General features: G+C 41.0%; 1 protein-coding gene across 1 annotated transcript in view; it reads left to right on the forward strand.

Moving 5' to 3' along the window:
• Positions 1 to 19,294, forward strand: part of pappaa (pregnancy-associated plasma protein A, pappalysin 1a) — an 87,394-nt gene that overhangs the window by 21,735 nt on the left and 46,365 nt on the right. The window contains exons 7-10 of the mRNA XM_040156621.1: positions 3,138 to 3,639; positions 13,043 to 13,171; positions 13,493 to 13,584; positions 16,404 to 16,600. Coding sequence (XP_040012555.1) covers positions 3,138 to 3,639; positions 13,043 to 13,171; positions 13,493 to 13,584; positions 16,404 to 16,600 — 920 coding nt within the window. The remainder of the gene's footprint in view (positions 1 to 3,137; positions 3,640 to 13,042; positions 13,172 to 13,492; positions 13,585 to 16,403; positions 16,601 to 19,294) is intronic.

Raw genomic sequence — 19,294 nt, forward strand, 5'->3', positions numbered from 1 at the left:
CAAAGTACAATTGCGATGTTTGACAAAATGACCGAATGTCTGGTGTATCTGAAGGAATATTTATTTAATTATAACATTCAAACCCCTAATGAACAGTAACTCTATACCGCACAGAGAAAAAGGCACAACACTCCATTTAAAAATCTGTTCAGATTACCCTTGCTAGGGGCTAACATTATACACCAAGGGGAATACTGTTTACAATTTGTTCTTAATTGTTGATGTCATCTGGTAAACTTGTTATTAAAAGCAAAATAATTGCTTTTATTTAAATAAACATCATCTAGTTTGCTGTCATTCACTGCTGGTCATTACTTTCCTACTCAATGATTTTCCTTGGCTCCCCTTCATCAGTTATCACGATATTTTTGCTCCTTCAGTCGAAAAGATTCTGTAGGGATGTGTTGCACCTGTGTCACCTGCTCCATAAGTAAAAAGAAAAAAACAAAACAAAAACACTAGCTTTCAACTGCTATGAATGCAGTGTGATGTGACACTGATTCCCAAGCCGCAGAGTGTCTGTTGCCTTCATAAAGTGTGTCTGTGAAGTGTCTCTCTGTTTGTGTGTGTGTCAGGGCAAAAGGGTTGGAGGGGGTTGATGTCTGCCTTCCGAGTGAGGCAGTGTGTAACAGTGTTTGACAGTGAGTCATCGATAGTGAGAGCCAGAGCCAGACACTTCTTAGAAAGCATAAAGTGTGCATGCCTGGACATATCCCTGTCTGTTTATTCATCCGCCTCTCTGGACTTTTTGTGGATCAGTTTGATTCTCCAGAGCAGAAGGATTATGACTGGATAGTGGGCAGGCATCAGCATTTATCCTGGACTAGTCATTTTTTAGCTGATTTCCGTAAGTTGTGTCAAACATTGATGATCTTACCTTCAGAACTGCACCATATCAGTATTTTCGCTTTACCTGTGTATGAAAAAGATTAAATGTAATTGGCTAGCACAGTTGCTGATTATGGAATTCCCATAATAATAATTCCGTTAGCGGTGGATGTTAATGTTAAAAGAATTTTAAATAATGCATCCCCCGCATTCATTTAAATGAAGCAGCGGGGTGCCCACATAGGAGGCTCCAGCAAAAAACTAAGGGTCGTCCGTCAAAAAAGTAGATTTTAGCTCAAGCTTCCACCATATCCCAAGCCACCAGGAACAGTGCTGGGTGGTGCACCAATTTGGCCACAGTTGAAATTGCAGGTCATGTGATGCGCCCTGGCCCAATAAGACTTGCTGTACACAACCATTACCGTCCATTCTGAAGTCATTCTCAGAATATAAAAGGCAAAGGCAAAAAATCTTGATTTGTAATCGAGCCATTTTTAAAAATTTTTTTTTAATTTTTTTTTATCACTCTCTGTCTTTAATGCCTGACAGTCAGGGGACACAGAGGCCCACTGGCCACCCTGACTTACCACAATTCATCATTTTCCTCTGGAAGCAGCAGTGAGCTACTATTCCATGAGGGACACCAATGCTCATCCTCAACATACCAAAGAGATGGAACCTTGTTCATTTCAGTCTAATTTGTTCAGACCTCTACCTTTGCACCTGATCCAATGTTCATGTGATACTGAAGAGCTTTGAGAGCACAGAGACAATGGCTCATGTTGCAACTAGCACCAGTTACACCGCAGTTATGCTTACTGTATTTCACTCATTTTTCCCAGAATGGGTGTTTTTGTCTACTGACTAATACCCAGATGGGATCAGCTAATCAGCAGATAATGCATGGCTCTCATTCAAAGCTCAGATCTGGATGGTTCAGGCACCTTGAGGCCATCTCTCCCCGCTCTAAGGGAATTATAGGTCAGACACTTCAGAGCTGGGCTGTTTATGTAGTAGTAAGTAGCTGATATACATGGGGGTATTTTGCTGTGAAGTACAGAGGACTAAGACATTGGTATGAAATATAGTATCTAGCTTTTCACAGTGCATCTTGATTACCTGTTGCAGGTAGCTGATCCCTCTATAGTTACCCAGATAAGTACATATATAATTGTGGTTTTGATGTTGTATTTCAAATCCTTTTCTTGCACAGATTTTATTGCCAATCATAGATACATCTTTGCATGTTGCAAATAAGTTTACATTGACTTAGGTTACAGAGTGGATGACACCCCTATTTTGTCTCTCTTAAATCTCCAACCACATTAGTAACAGCGCCAGAGCAGGAGTAGGGCCCATCATAACAGCTGACATTACAAAATATTTTCAGTGGCTGCAGCTGCTTTCCTTGCAAACTCAATGAAAATGTACCCATAAAGCCAGGACTACATGAGCTGAGCAAAAAGCCAATCTCTTGGAGTATCTTAGTTCATCCTCTTTCTCCGTCCTTGTCTTTCTCTTTCTATCTGCCTTTTTGTTTTCTCTTTTTCTTCAATTCACCTCCACTCTGGCCACACACACACACTTACAGTACAATAATAAATGTGTTGAGATAATGTGGCTTGGAAACCATATTCAGTCCTCACTTGATTAAACACTGGAATTTTGCATGGTGCCCAGAAATGAGGTTAGCAAATGGCTTCACTGGTTGCCAGCTTGGAAATGCACAAAAGGAAATCGAGGGAGAACATAGTGTCTGCCGCTTGCTGGCTTCTAAATGTGCTTGATGAATGTTAGTGTACGTCACTTGGGATAATGCGAGTTAGCTGTGTGTGGACTCCAAATATGGCTGGAGTGTGACTGTTAGAGGTTGTAATGACTGTGCTGAAGTGAGAACCCTGCACAGGGCCCCTCTCAGAAGGTACACACCTCAGCTCTGCCTTTCCTCTGCAGATGGACTCACAATGAACTCTCAGTTTCACCTATACCTTGATGCTGCAAGAAGTGTAGATACACTAAAAAGATCACTGATGCACATTCTTTCTGTCAGCACTCATAGCTTTATAATTTAGTTTATCCTACCTATTCAGAGAACCTTTCTGCATCGCTTGTATTCATCAATATAGGTCTTTGTGTAATTTAACAGTCATTCATAATGTTTGTGTAGGAAATGGTCAGCTGAGTGTCGCTCATTGTGTCTGATTTATATTTAGTGGCATGCTGTTGTATCCATAAATTTTGTGTCGCTCCTTGTTGTTTACATCATATGTGATTGACACTGTGTCTCCTTTTGTAATTCTGTCTCACAGGCCCACCAGATGTGGAGCAGGCTTGTGAGCCAAGTGTGCGCACCTGGAGCCCCAATGCAGGGATCGAGCAAGGCGTTGTCGGCTTGTCGGAGTGCCCTCTCCAGGGCTGCATGCTTCAGCTAGAGTTCCCCTACCCGCTGGTACCAGACTCTCTTACTGTGTGGGTCACCTTCTTCAGCCCTGAGGAAACAGCACTGCCAGCCATCCACAACATCTTGCTTTTGACTGTCAGTGGGAACAACATTTCATTGGGCCCCAGTAATGTCTTCTGTGACACTCCACTGACTCTGAAGCTCGACATAGAAGAAGAAGTGTATGGGGTACAGTTTTTCACTATGGAGCAACACCTGGAGATTGATGCCACCCTCTTAGCATCCAAGCCAGACTGCACACTTTGTAGACATTGCCAACCACTACGCTACCGGCTGTTACGCCAGCCACCCTTCACTCATGCACCACACGGTCTAATGCTTAATGAACCTAGCCGCCGATACACAGACAGGTGAGTGATCCGGTAGGTGAATGTCACTCATCACGTATTATATCTTACTGTGTCAGCAGCATGCATTCCACTCAGAAAATTCTCCCTGGCATTCCTGAGTTTAGAAATAACTGATTAATATATAAAATAAAAGCTTGGTCTTTGTCAAGGTTTAAGAAAGACCAACATTTCCTCAGAGCAGAGAAAGGAAGCCATACAAAACACTGGACATACTTTGGCTGGAAACAATTGTTTTTACCCAAAGTATTTTCTATTAGAAGTCGAGAATTGCTGAGTGGTAACCATTTAGCTTCCTTCTTTAGTGTGATGTATTTTTCGGTTTTTAGACATGCCAGTAATAAGGTGTTTATTTATCTGTGGAAACCATCCACAAAAATATGTTCTTGTAATACCAGATATCCTTTTCAATACCCCCAGGAGCACTAGCAAGCCACCACTGTTTCTCCAGTTTCAAATCTGCTGCCCAACATTTGTTTCCTAAGTCACAGGTCAATCGTTGCCCACATTTGTTTTTTCCCATGTTCCATGAAGCAAGGGCAAACAGATGGCTTGTTGAAGGTATTATCTGCACACTGTGGTGAGGGTTTAGTGCTTTGCTTTCATGGAATGTGCTGACTCGATGAAGATTGTGCTATACATGGCACTGCTGCGTGTTATGCCATCTCACTATCATGCTGTCAGCCTGGTTCACACGAGAAGGAAATGGCTTGATAAGAGGCGAAAAGGGTGAGTATGCATGTTATGCTAGATGGAGTGATGTTCCCTAAGTTCCATAAAGTGTCTGTACTCAACTTCTTGATTGAATGTCAGTGTCTTTGGAAAGCTGTCTACAGTGGGGATGTATTTATTTGGGGGTTTTGGCACACTTCAGTGATAACTGATGTACTGTAGGTAGTTTTACTGCTGTGGTATATTTCACTAGCTGTGGTTGCATTCCAGTGGTAGTGGTCAGTGGCACTGGCTGAATATTTTCTGTTGTGAGACCATATGGGATCTTGTCTCTGTTAGATGGGCAGAGCAGTTTTACAGCAAGTATGCATTTGTGTTCCAGCCATCAAACTCTTTAACTCATTCTAATGAAGAAGAGGTGTAACAACAAAAAATATGTATAGTAGTCTTTTTATATATAAAGCATTTACCTGACAGTTTGGAACAAAACATAAAAATATAAATTTTGCTTAAAGACATGTCTGAAGGGATTATTTGATTATCAAAATTGTTTCTGATTAATTCTGTCAGTCGACTCATCATTTAATCAACCAATCGTTGCAGCTCTATTCCAGTGCATGGTACTAGTGGGGCATCCTTCAACAAACAAATCATTCTAAGATGAAGATCCAACAGGAGAACTAAGAGTCAGAAATATACCAGAGATGTTAGATTCTGTGATGGGAGTTTGATCAGGCATTATAACCTCTGGCAAAGATAATGCTTCATCACACTCACTGTCTCACAACAAACATAGCTTTTGACATGGTGGGGTAAAGAGCAGAGTTCACCCAGATGTTTTGGCATGCCGCAAATCCAATGTCAAGTGCTCTGTTTGATCGCCTGGGTCCAGCTGCTGAAATGCTTTTGTTGACCACACAGTAAGATGCTTCTTCTTGCAATATGTTTCCATGGGGCTGGATAGAGCGATGGGGACGTTTGGGGGGGGGCTGACCTCCCACCGTCAGGCCACTGGCAAACTGAGCAAGAACAACAGCTGACATCTTGGCTCCTTTGGCTCCGCTCCATCCATGGGTGGTGGTTTCGTTTGGAATGGCTAAGGGTTGGGAGGTCAAGGTGACAGAGTAAATTATGGTTGGGAGTAAGAAGGGTGAAGAGGAGACACAGGGGTGGAAGGTTGGATCAGTTGGGGTTAAATCATTGCTAGGCCCAGGGGGTGGGATATTACGGGGTGGAGAAAGTATGAAGAGAGAGGGTAGGAGAGTTCGGTTAATTTGACCTCATCCCTTGGAGGCACCCTAGCCCATGGCCTAATCCTTCTGCTGACGTGGTTTTCAGAGTTGTCATTCAGTCAAAGCCTAGCTCAGGGTTGATGTGAAGAGACCTCCCACCCAAAAGAGAGAGAGGGCAGCTCCCCCAACATCAATACTACCCCACGCCCCCTCTGTAATCAGACTCTGCCCTGGTTCTAAACAACTCTTCCCATTACATCCTCCGTCCATCCCCTTGCCTACTCTGCTGACGAATCTGCTGCTGCTTGAAAACACATCATTTAAGATTTGCTTATTTAAATTTTTTTGTGTTTCACACTATCTGGCTAATTATGAACAGCTCTGCACTCTAGTGGTCTGTATTGTGTTTACCCAGAAAAGGTGTCAGTATAATCCAACAGAGGTTTTCGTCAAATGGTTGAACAGCGTCTGGATCCAGCATTTTTGAAGTTCTCTTTTTTTCAGTATCAGCAAGATTTTTTCATTTCTGTCACTTTGTAAAAATTAGTGCTTTCCAGGAGAGATTATCTGAAAATATGAGGCTGGTCACAACATTTATTTACAATAAAATCTTTTGCCTTTTGACGTGGTTGCATGTTACACTGTAAAAAGTAGAACTATCCGAGCCTACCCTGGCTTTCAGTTTGGAGCAGACCTGATATTTGTTTAGGAGGTACAGGTATCGTACATGGATAAAAACTTTCCTGAGACAATTTTGGTTTCTTGGGAATGTAAATAATGTTAAACTTTATTAATTCTAAATTTGATATTAGTAGACTAACTGTTAGTGTCATTTGAAAAAAAAAAAATCAATGTTTTAAATAAAATGTTAAGGTTTTGGCATCATTTTTCATTTCCCCATAAATTTTCATTCCCTCTCATCAGTCATGGATTTTACTTCTTTTTAGTCATTTCTTTTTTTCAAATCAGGACGACTTGTCCCCGGCATCATACACAAGTCTTGAGTCTTGCGTAATCCTCCTAATATGAACCACATTCATGAGTTGCAGACAGAGTGAATAGTGTAGTCCTCGTGGATATCTCCAGCAAACCACATTCCAGGATAGAAAACTGACAATATATTACGTATATATATATGTATATATATTTATATATATGTATACACATATATGTATGTAAACAATATATATATACACACACACACACACACACACAAAATAGAAACCTTCTTGCCTTCTTTAAATGCATTCATTTGCCTTTAAATTGTTCTTTTTTAGCCATAGTTTGTTAGACATACTGTAGGTGTGAAATAACAGTGAAACCTCAAATGCATGTCAGCTGCCACTCTGACAAAAGGAGCACTGCACTGTTTGTTGTTCTTGCAGGCTCAATCGAAGATTTTTCCTCGACTTTCTTAAATTTATCTGCTTTTCTCATCTGGGTTTGCTCAGCCAAGAACAACAAGCAGCTACAGAGCGGAAACACATCCATATGCATGCTCACACTTAGGCCTAGTGCACACATCAGTGAAGGCAGGAACACGCAGATGAGCACAGACACACACTAACTCTCTTCTTGCTTTCAGTAGCAGGCACATACATTCGCACATGTTTCCATCTGTAATCACATGGTATTATCAAAACACCTTTGAAAGGCATATTACAGTGCCTTGTGCCTGACTTTGAGCTTGAGCCAAGATAAAACCACTATTCCTACAGGGGTCTTGAGAAAAATGTCTGTATGCATGAAGAAGCACCAATGATGAAATTTTATCACGTGACACCTTGTCTGCGATTGGGATAAGGTCCTTTGTAGTATGAGTTGCATATAAGACCAATTACATATCATATCTACTCAGTTACAGATGAAAGCGTTGTTTTATGAATTCTGGATTGCTGACAGAAGTCATGTATATCACTGGATAGTATCCAACACACACACTCATGTGTCAAATGATTTTACTATATCAAATGAGACCAAGAGATGATGCTGGTCATAAGTTCTTTCACAAATTTTCTGTATATCAATGTCCCTGTCATCCTATATGTTCTTCTTATACTGTATATCCCACCGAGTTCTAAGGGATGGAGAATTCATAGAGCCATGATACTGCTCCATTCCCTGCTGCCAACAGCAGCACCTAACACAGCATGGCTATTAGCAGTGAGGTGAAGAGAAATCATGCATGCACCTAATTGGGAACAGGTTGAAAGCCACATTTAAACAGTTTTTATCACGCTATGAGGAGTAGCACTATTGACCCTATAGAACCAAAAGTGCATTATGACTCTCAGTCCAAAACAGGATGTTGAACACTATTGGTGGAGTAAGTCATGGATATGCCCTTATATCTGTATCTCTCCACCTCTGCAGTCTGTTTAGAAATGCTTTGTTGTACCACGGTCTGGCATGTTTAAACTCTGTTACAAAAAAAAGACCTAACAAGGAGTCTGATCTTGATGGAAGTAATGGTTGGATTTGTGTTTGCTCTGTCACTGAGTAACTCGCTGTATAATGAATAATCATATTACTCAGAAGGGTTTACTGGCCTTTGCTAGTGACCTCAACAATTAGATGGGTGAAGTGGTGTCATGTTCTAGGGGGGCCCTTTTCCCAGGAAAGGTGTTTACCTAGATGCTATATTTCGAGGGCAACCCTGTCTTCTAGAAATAACGTTTATATGCGACTAATATGCATGAAAACACAGAAACGTAATTGCAACCGGATTATGTCCTCTGCTAACTTAATAAGGAAATCTTTTTAATTTACATATTTGGCAACTCACAAATATGTTGATTCTGAACGCTTTCAGACAATGTATTCGTCTCCTGCCAAAATATCAGATCTTGCAGCACAATATCCACTGGTAGTGACTAGGTGACTACAGCATTATTAATCTTTTTTGTGGTCATGTGTAGGCACACACAGCACTAGGTTAAGTTTAGAGAAAGATCATGGTCTGGTTTCATAAAGAATAAGTTCACAGTGACTTCAGACACAACACGTTTATTTACATTTAACCAAAACCACAATCTTTCCTTAACCTAAACCAAAGTGCTTTTGTTTCCCAAACATAACCACAGACAGGACTGTGCATGTGAATCCCACTCTTTGGCAGTTGTGACAGTTGTGCACTTTGTACGCCCGCCAACACCCTGGCAACTCTGCTGTAGTTAATAAATGTAGCACTTTATTCATTAAAAAAATGTTGCCTCTGAATAAAAATCAGGCCAGTAATTACATTGCCACCACAACATAACTAGGAAAAGAGTTTAGTTGTATAGGAACGAGACAGGGTTGTTGAGGCTTGCTGTGTTGTAGGACCAAACATTGTATCTGGGACCATAGTGAAAGCCCACAGTGTCCTTATGTATGAAAGGGCAGAGGAGTCCAGAATCAAGGCCTACAGGCGCTTTGATAGGGTAAAGCAGCTGCCTATGTGGCTCAAGCAGGTAACGATTCATGACACAGTGAACTCTTAGTGTAGTCTGGGAAAATAACTGAGGATTGTATAGGTATATTTCCTGTTGCTGTCTGGTAGAGTTCAGCAGTTGTCCCATTCAATTGAAACAATGAACCTGAAAGGGAAAGAAATGACTTCTAGTGAAAGGATGTTTGGGCCTCTGAAGCTGTTCAATCCAGATAGAAGGCTCTGACAGATTTATTCAGGAGAAAGGTGTGGGTCTGGTTAAAGAAAATGTTTGCAGTAGGTTGGTATTGGCACTGCTGACTGGTTTGCTGTCCTTAACCTACATAGACTTGCAAAAGAAAATCAGCGTTGACTGTGGATGCAAACCACAGCCTGTGGTCTAAGAGATCGCAGTCTTGCGCTCGGTCATCAACCTCAACTTCCTCCCTTTTTGACGCGGTATACCAACATCATGCTACTTCCACCTTTGCTGCTGAAAGAGGACTGTAATTATTCTTAGGACTGCAAGACATCACTTGTCAGGAAAATATAAACAGACAACTAATGCTGTCGTTTTTCAGTTTAATAAACCTCAGAATAATGAGGAATGGATGACATTTTTTCCACAGAAGCCCCCATGCCCTATATATACACCTTCTCTAGACAGTATTTTAGAAATCCCCATTTACTTCTCCATTTTCCTTATCTGTTCCTTGTTTGATTTTTTTAGCTATGTATTTTCCTTTTCTCTACATGCCCTTATCTCCTACTCAGTCGCATCTAGAGACTTGTCTCTTTCTTCTTGCTTGTTCCTGCATGACCATGTCTCTCAGTGTGGTCTGATCAGTCAGTGCAATTACCTCACTATGCACTGAATTACCTACAGTATCATAGCCAGAAATTCTCATTATCCACTAACGGGAAATTCGTGTGCTTCCTTGCTGCAAAGCAGTATCTGTTTCTCTCTTCTTTCTGTCAATTCTGTGTGTTTGCTCTCCTCAAAGATAAAGTCTCCCACAGCTTGACTTTTCCAGGGGCTAAACTAATTCAATTAGAGGGGGCATGTTTGAGTGTAGCCTGGAGTTGCACCAGCATTAGCCAACATTGCAGAACAGCACATACTGTAGTATAAGAGAGAGTCTGTCAGGTCAACCATTCTGTGTTGATAATAATAAAGCCAACATAAACATCTCATCCTAGGCATGATTTTTGCTGTTGGGAAATTCGTTTTGTTACTTGATCTTTAGGTTCATTGGTTTTTTTATACTTGGGCCAGCACAGCTAACTTGAACTTGGTATGCTTTCGTCTGCTGAGAATGTGATGAACAAACACAGGAGAAATGGAGAAATGAAGATGAGTGGAAAGAACAAAAGCCATGTACCAAAGTCAGCGGTGTCTTGAAGAAAGCACTCCTTTCTGATATAAATTCTTTGTTTGTGTTTCTTTTTTCTTTGACATGAATTACGGAAGTTAGGGCATGAGAGCGTATATGCACACGAGCAAATGCAGATGTACACCTTTCATTCTGCTATGTGTAATATCTTTGTACATGGGTATGCAGAATACTGATTGCTTCTTTTATTAAATCTGTCTTTTAGAACATTCTGGTGTTCTTATTCACTAGTGTACCTAATCACAAAAATGCTAAACTGAATGGCTTGACTTCAAGCTCATCAAAGGTTAGGGCTTCCCTGAACATCACAGAGAGTTTTTCTTGGTTTGATTGCTGACTTTAGCTTTGGCCTTGGGTGAAACATTTGTGGTACCAGAGCAATGTTTGCTGCTGGTGCTGCGTTGCACTCACACTGGGGATTATATGGCAGCAGTGGGAATAGCGGTTTGTGCCTGTGTACTCTTGTTTAAGTTTGAAGGCCATAGTTGGCCGGCAGTGTGGTAATAGAGGTATTGTGTGTCTGTGTGCTGGCACGTACGTGCATGTGTGTGAGTTACTTTGTGTAATGGGCATATGGATACGCATATACCCTGGTATTCATTGTGAGCAGTACAGTATTCTTGCATGCTTGTCACTGCATTTACTGTACAGCATTGCAGAGGGCATTCTAAAATTAGTTATATGGTACTTGATGGTCCACATGAAATGATCTACGGCTAACCTATTGTTCCTATTTACCCTCATTTACTGGAGTTGTTCCCCAACCATATCCCTTATTTTTGCTCATGTACTTAACCAATACTAGCCATGATTGCTGGCCACAGTTATGCATTCCTACCACCTTATGCATTGAATAACACAGAGAACATAGAGCACGCATTACGTTCACTCATTTTCTCCATATTGCTGACGACAGTGTTTTTTGGATTCTTTAAACTGTACAATTTTTCTTGCTGATATCCTTTGATTCCACCGTGTGTTTCAGATTGTGAAAGAATTGCGAGGACTTCATTGTTTTTTTGCAGTCCATCTATCAAACTTAAATATTTTTCCAGAATGAGCAAACGTCACAAACGCAGGTCACGGCCATCAAAATATTACTGTAATAAACGAGCTCTCACCAATTATATAGATATGCAGCCACCTGGATTCCCCTTTGTAATCTAACATATTAATCGGCTGTCATTCAAACATAAGGGAGTTGGAGTTATTTAAGTACAAGAAAATTAAACGGGAATGGTGGTGTGAGCAGGACAATCCTCAGACATCAGTGCTTATAATGTAGAACCCACACACACGCACACACAAAACATATAGATATTTATTATTTATTAGACTGAGTGCTTGTCTCAGTCAGAATTAGAATGTAAAGAAATTACTATGCCTTACCTTGTTCTTCAGTCAGATACACACACCAAACGCTGGCCAAAAACTCTGAAAGACAAAAAAACAAAACAAAAAAAAAACACGAATGAGAATCCACGACCATAAGCGACAAATCAAAACTACAAGTGAGAAACCAAAACTATAAGCAAAAAGAAAAAGAAGTCAAAAAGGAAAGAAAACTGTAAACGATACAGTTGCAAATGAGAGTGCTGATGTGAAGATCAGATATCCTGTTTTTATTGTTTGAAATAGTTAAAATAGATGAATACACACTTAAGCCCTTAATTCTTAGCTTGCCTTTACATGTTTTTTTTTTAAATTTTTTTATCTTTGTTTTCAATTTTCATTTCTCGTTATGATGCTTTTTAACATGAAACAGTACATGTTCCGGATCCATGAAGCAGGCTACTTGCCCCCAGCTGAATGTTTCTACTTATTTTGAGCAATTAAAGCAGAAGATTTTTTTGACGAGTGTATAGAGACCCACGATGTGTGTCATTCACTTGAACCAGTGGGTTAGAGGAGCCAGTAAGCCTGCCTGTAGTTAAAACAGGAACGGAATCCTACAGAACTTATTGAATCCCGTGGAAACACAAGAAACATGTAAAGGCAAACCAACAGATCAGAGAGGAAAATAACTACTTGACAGGATAAAATCAGATCAACTAATATCATCACAGCACCCTCACTTGCACTAATGTTGTTTCTCATTTACAGATTTCTTTCCTTGAGTTTTGTTTAGTTGCTTTGCTTATGGTTTTTGTTTCTCATTTACAGCTTTGATTTATTTTCTTTTGTTTATGGTTTTGGTTTTCTCATTTATGTTTTTTTTCCTTTCAGACTTTTTTTTCAGACTTCCTTATCTTGGTGACTCAAGAAACCATCATGGCAACTTACACCGGCAAAGTGAGTAGTCCCCCAATATTTCTCCTGTCCATTGTGTATTCATCATGATGGTTCCCTGAATCACTATGATAAGGAAACAAAAGTGGACCCGAAGTGGGTAAATGCAGCCATATCAGCGCGTGACCAGATAGGCAGATGAGTGGAAGTGTGTGCTGAGACAGATGTTTTTGTTTATGTTGGTTTAGATGCTAAAAGATTGCAACAACACACACACTCCCTAGCCAACAGAGCAACTCTCCTATCGACCCGTTTTCCACAGGCCTGGTCTGAGTCTCTTTCTCAGAGTACAATCTCTGACTCTTTCTTTCTTTAGCTTTGATTCTTAATCTGACATTTCTTCAAAGCTTCACATACGTAATCCCAAAATTCATGGATTTACTGTGATTTTTTTTCCTTTCTCTGTGCAGGGAGGTGGAGCCACATGTTGTGTACACATACCAAGTTCAAACTATCTCCAGCCGGAGTGAGAGTGAGCCCTCCCCACCTTTGGTGCACGAACTGGGGTCACCGTACTGCGGGGATGGACGAATCCAGAGGTAACAGGCACCCACACGCGTGATCAAAATGTATATACTGAAATGCATGCATACAGATGCGATGAAGCATTTTCAGAAAAAAAACTTTACCCCTATTGTGTTTAATTTGGTATTTATCAGTTTAGAAGTGTGTGTGTGTGTGTGTGTGTGTGTGCCGTAAGAGCTATCCAGAGGAAACTGGACTTGCTTGAAGTGTGTGTGTGTGTGTGTGTGTGTGTGTGTGTGTGTGTGTGTGTGTGTGTGTGTGTGTGTGTGTGTGTGTGTGTGTGTGTGTGTGTGTGTGTGTGTATGTTTTCTAAGTACTGCTTCCTGCTGTTTTAGTTCCAAAGGAGAGGAATGTGATGATACGAACTCTATGAATGGGGATGGCTGCTCCAGTCAGTGCAAGAAAGAGCCCTTCTTCAACTGTGTTGGTAAGTCCTATAGATGATGTTGCCCTTCAGCTTAAAACAGGAAAGCATGCAGTCACTAGTTTATTTCTATGGATTCCTGTTGATCAAACTGAAGAGAATTTGTTTGCCTTTAGTGCACCTTTGATGAAGGTATTTAACCCCTGACTTCTCAAGCAGATCTGCTCTGTTGCCATTAGTAGAAGGATGCGGTAGCTGTGAATTAATGATCCTGTATGATATACTGTATAGCAAGGTCTTGCTTGGGTAGTAAATGTATCTTGGGCTAATACCGCCTAGAAAGAGTAGAGTACTGATAATTACAGATTTCTTCATTTTAACTAATTCTTAAGAATAACAAGTTATGGAAAAAATGAAAGAAAAACTATGAGATATTATATTACATACTGTATCTAACACATTTTTAAAAGTGTTATGTGTGCATACAGTATGTGAACTATTTTAATGATAAAGTTCTAAACACTTTTCACTGGCAAAACGTGATATTTTAAATGAGATGGATCCGTTACATGTGGCATTTACCATAGAAGGGCTGCAAAGGTTTTGATGAGACCCACAGGCTAGGTTTGTGAATGAACAGATTTGACATCTTGGCATCTTTTATCCAAGTACTCTATGCCTTTCTCAAAAGAATAAGAATGCCATTAGATATCATTATCACTTTGACTTGTGAAAAAAAAAAGAAAATCTGGAAATCATTATTTCTTACAAGGTTGAGTGATCTTATTTTACATAGTTGAGTGACTGGCATCTCCTATGTTGTTTTGTTTTATGAATAGATGGATGGTTTCCTGTGCAGTTCTCCTGCTGTCTGACAATCATTTGGCCCCCTGTTGTGATTGTGTGTGTGTGTGTGTGTGTGTGTGTGTGTGTGTGTGTGTGTGTGTGTGTGTGTGTGTGTGTGTGTGTGTGCGTGTGTGTGTGTGCTTGTGTGCATGTACAGTGCATGCACGCATGCATACACACACATATGTGAGCCTCTGTGAAGTGGCCACTTAATCCCTGTCAGATTGCTGGATGACTGCATTGGCTGTGCTGTTTTTCCACCAACTGCAGTGCTCAGGGAAGTGTGTAAGTGTGTGCGTGTTTGTGTATGTGTGTCTGACACTGTCTGACATAGTTGTAGTTTTGCACAGAAATCTGACACTATAATGATGGGACCTTCTGTCCATCTGTCTGTATGTGTGAGAGAGTGCCTGCTTGTCAGTGTGCTGGATAGTGAAAGAGAGAGCTGGATGGAGAATTGACACTAAGTATACAACAGGGCCGGCATGCTACAGTTTGGATGAGCTTTAATAGGCTATTCACACGATTGAGCCCAATCATATCTGGAATTGATGAAATCGACAAGTTCTTTTCACATGACCCCACCTGGCATTACAATACTGGCTATGTCTCATTAGGGCTTCAAGCCACTGTAAACACAGGTGCAGATAAAGCATAAAGGAAATGCAATACGATTTTCCATATTCACATATCCCTTCTATCACGAAAATGATAGGTTTGGAAGGTCAGATTTCATTCTCTGTTCTGTATGACATGTTGTCAAATGTAGGATGGGGTGCTGTCCTGAAAAAACAAACAAACAAACAAAACACGTTTAATTAATTTTGTCAGCCTCTGCACCTTTCTTTTCTGTTTCACTATCTCTCTTTGTTCAACTCATCACTGTCTCTCTTTCTCCAACTGTAGATCTCTCTTCTTTTTGCTCTTGGACTCAATAACCTTTCCACTTTTTCCGTTATCTGTTTATTCTATCCCTGTCCAAATTCAAATATTGTAGCAATACTCTTTCTCCTTTTACATCCTTTACCTCCTCTTCTCTCTTTAGTTCACACTCTACTCTATTACTCCTGCAGCTTTCACAAGCCACTGTTCAAGCTTCCTCTTGTCTTAGTCTCGCTCCTTTCCCTTCTTCTTTGCCTCTGTTCCTGCTGAGTGAGTGGCGGGAGCGTATTCTGTATGCCCCCTCAGTAGCCCCTCGTTTCACCATTGCCAGAGCACAGAACTGACTTGAGTTTTTGGCTGTGCTGGGGAGGGCTGGAATTTCGAGGAGGAGGCCCTGGCCAACTTGGCACAGAATGCCGCCTTTCCCCCTAACTGGAACCCCACCGGCTGACACTGCTTTAGCTGAGAGCTGAGAGCAGTGAGGCCCATGCAACCTCCCTGCTCTGCTCCCCTCTCCTCCCGTCCATAAGCTTCCAGTTCCAGACCTGAACTCCGGGTGGGATGTCTGGAAAAATTACTGCTGTATCTTTCTCTAGCTCTTGACTTTGTCTGGTTCCCCCCTACCCCCCACCTCTCTCTGTGTTTATCTCTCTCGCTCATTTTATCGTTCTCTCCCATTCATTCTTTCTCGTTGTTTCTTTCTACCTGACCTTAGCATATTCTCTCATCTCTGTTTGTAGATCCTCACACACTCAAGAATTTATCCTCCTTTCATCCATGCACCTTTTTTCCCCTTAGCCTCCTCCTGTTTTTATCTGGTCCTCTCCCTCTTGACCTTCCACAATAACAGAGATAAGGTTAGAAATTGTATCCGAAAGGATTAGGGGGTATGAATGTTCTATAAAAAAGGATGGCGGGGGGGGGGGGGGGGGGGGGAGTAAAGGTTGGTGTTTGTAAAAACTCACCTGTATGGCTTGGTACAAATGAAAACATGCTAGACAAGGAAGACTGGGGATGGTGGGAGATACGAAGAATCTGACCAGCTGACTTCAGCTGTACTCAATCCTCCCTTTACTGAAAAACTCATGAAAACACAGATAATGATTTATTTCAAGTTACAAGAAAACTGTTACCTGTTCTCTATTCACCTACAGAGGAGCCAAGCATGTGCTACTACTATGATGGCGATGGGGTGTGTGAGGACTTTGAGCGAGAGACTGGTGTGAGAGACTGCGGCCTCTACACCCCAAGTGGTTTCCTGGACCAATGGGCCTCCACTGTCGAAGTTTCCCATGAGGAAAAGCCTTACTGCTCCGGTGAGGTGGCTGCTGGATACCCTGCTGTTACTAAGGTAAGGCCATACACAGCTCGTCCTATCTAATACACATTAGCTTCCCTCAGTTAAAAAAGCCAAATATCTTAATGATATAATTTATCATGTCAAGAGGATAATAGGCATTAAAATTCTCCATATGTGCACATAGAAACAAATATTGATTAAGTCATTTATTCCTGTCTGATATTAAACAAAATGGTCTTTGATTCTTTGATGATTTGGTGCTAATGCTTTCTCATCCATGAATGTTTTACATATCATAATGATGATAATAAAGCCTGCAATTTTTGTAAGGCACTTGTAAGGCAAAAAAAACTTTTATTGCTGGTTTACAATTTAAGTAATTTAGAGACTGAAACGTGTAATTAGATGTCTCCCAAGGTGGGTGCAGAAGTTTGCTGCTCATTAAAGTAATGCTTATTACTTTAATGAGAGAGAAGAAGCCACTAATTCCACCTAAGGCTGGTGGAAGCATTGATCTGTTGCGGTCGCAAAGCAGAAAGGGACTGATTGCCCAAAACATTAGGATGAGACATACATTCATGTAGACAGACACACACACACACACACACACACACACGCACAAAGCTTCGAACAAAAATAAGTGCAATACGTTCAATCCTATTTAATCCCCTCTCCCTAATATGGATGGTCAAAGCTAAGGCATGTTGATGAAGTATACCATCTCCTTTGAATCCACTATTTATTATTTCACTTAGTTATTGTCCAGTATCTTGATAGCTTTCAGGGTACTTGTTATCAAAACCAAATGTTAAAATAAGTATCCTGCCGTATCTTACTTTGATGTTAAGAGTGACATCAATATCGATTGTTAAATTTTATGATCATAAATATTTTAACCCAGCAAAGGAGAAAATTTCTGTTGAAACATTAGGTCTACCCCTCTACACTGAGAGTGCTCTCTCTTGCCTTTCTGAGGCATGTGTGTGATTTTGGAACTAGAGCTTGTTCCCACTGCTGATGATGCATTTTACAAGGCCAACATACTGATTACTCTCGAACAGCTGTGGTCAGGTGCCTTGCTCAAGAACACTTTGGCAAACAGAGGAAGGAGATTAACGGACACCATTTAATTCATTTGATATTTATATGGCACCACTTTGGTCTGAGCAAAAAAGGGAAAGTCATCCAACAAACAACAATGCAGATGTTTTATTCTCTGAGAAGATTGAGACACTAGTGGAACATGTCCATATAACCATAAAGAAAGGATTTATGCTGTGAAGGACACATTGTTCATTCAAAAAGTACTTTTACTGTGGAGAACACACTGTTCCCCAAGGATCATATGTGATGAGATCACCTCGTTACAAGGCCACTGACTGTACACTCTATGTGGACGCACAAGTGCATGTGCATGGGGGGAAAATGTGCAAACACAGGTTAACAAAACACAATGGTGTTGTCACTATCTCTCTCTGCCTCTCCTTCTCTCCTTTTCTCTCTCTCTCACTTTCTCACATATTCTGTCGTCTATCCAGGAAATCGTGAGTTGCAAGTTTTGTAGGTACACTGTTAATTCAAAAATTGTGTCCACAAACCCCATGCACCTCACCAACATCAGTACATGGCAATTATTTTTCCACTCGAGTAGCATGTGCTGCAGTAGCATCGTACGCCACCTCGTCAAATCCAAATGAACTTTGATTACACTGTGTCTTTGCAGTTTCGAGTATATGCACACACAAACAAAAAAATCTGCATGTGTTCTCGCACACAAATACACACACAATTGTGCACGCTTGTTTGCTTGTGGTAGTCCCTTGGAAAACAAAGATAACATAACACGGCCTCAAATAACTCAGCTGAGGTCTTGTTCAAGTAATGCTCCTGAATAGTTTGTGCAATTGCATGTGTGTGGCTATGGCGACTGTCCTGGAGGCTCATGCCACAGATGAAGTATGTGAAGACTGGTTCTGGAGATGAAGACCAGGCAGTAGGCTAGGCTTGTCTTCATTCATGGATCCAGTTTAAATGTGGCCACTTTAGAACAACATATAAAACACCACAGTGGCTCATCAGTAGCAAAACAAAGTTATTGAAGATGAACGAGCTTTCAGTGATGTCTAGCCATCTGGTATTTTAATTGCTGTTTTTTGCTGACAATTGCTCTTGATGGCGACCAGGAATCTGCCGTAGAGTGCCCAACGAATAGTCATTTTTTAGGCATCTGGACTGCATTCCCAATCTAGAGTACTTTGTTGTAGGGGGCGGGGCAGCAGCCATCAATTCTTGTTGAGTACTTGGCGCATAGAGTAACCCTTTGATCTCAGCCAACCATACTCTGGAGACAACGGCATTACCACGGCATATAGCCAAAATGACAGTATAGTTCTCTGCTGGAGTTGGTGTCTGGTTAACCACTAGCATCCATCCAACAATATGTAACATTATTGTCCTTTTCATGCTTGTTTGTGTGCTGATGTGTGTGTTGGTGTGGGAGAGAGACGAATAAAGAGCTAAAGTCAAACTGAGGCCCAGAAAGAGGTTATAAGTGCAAAGGGAGTGTACAAAGAAAACCAAAATTATGTGTCTTAGCAAGGTGTTGGGCTACCACAAACCACCAGAACAGCTTTGGAGCTCCTTGGTTTTGCCAGATCTCTGGATCTCTATTGGAGGGATGAGCAGCATTCTCCCTAAAAGAAATTCCCCCATTTATCAAGTCTGGGAATACAATCTGAACTAGGA

This window comes from Xiphias gladius, chromosome 20, assembly GCF_016859285.1.
Source record: "Xiphias gladius isolate SHS-SW01 ecotype Sanya breed wild chromosome 20, ASM1685928v1, whole genome shotgun sequence".
Classification (NCBI taxonomy): domain Eukaryota; kingdom Metazoa; phylum Chordata; class Actinopteri; order Istiophoriformes; family Xiphiidae; genus Xiphias; species Xiphias gladius.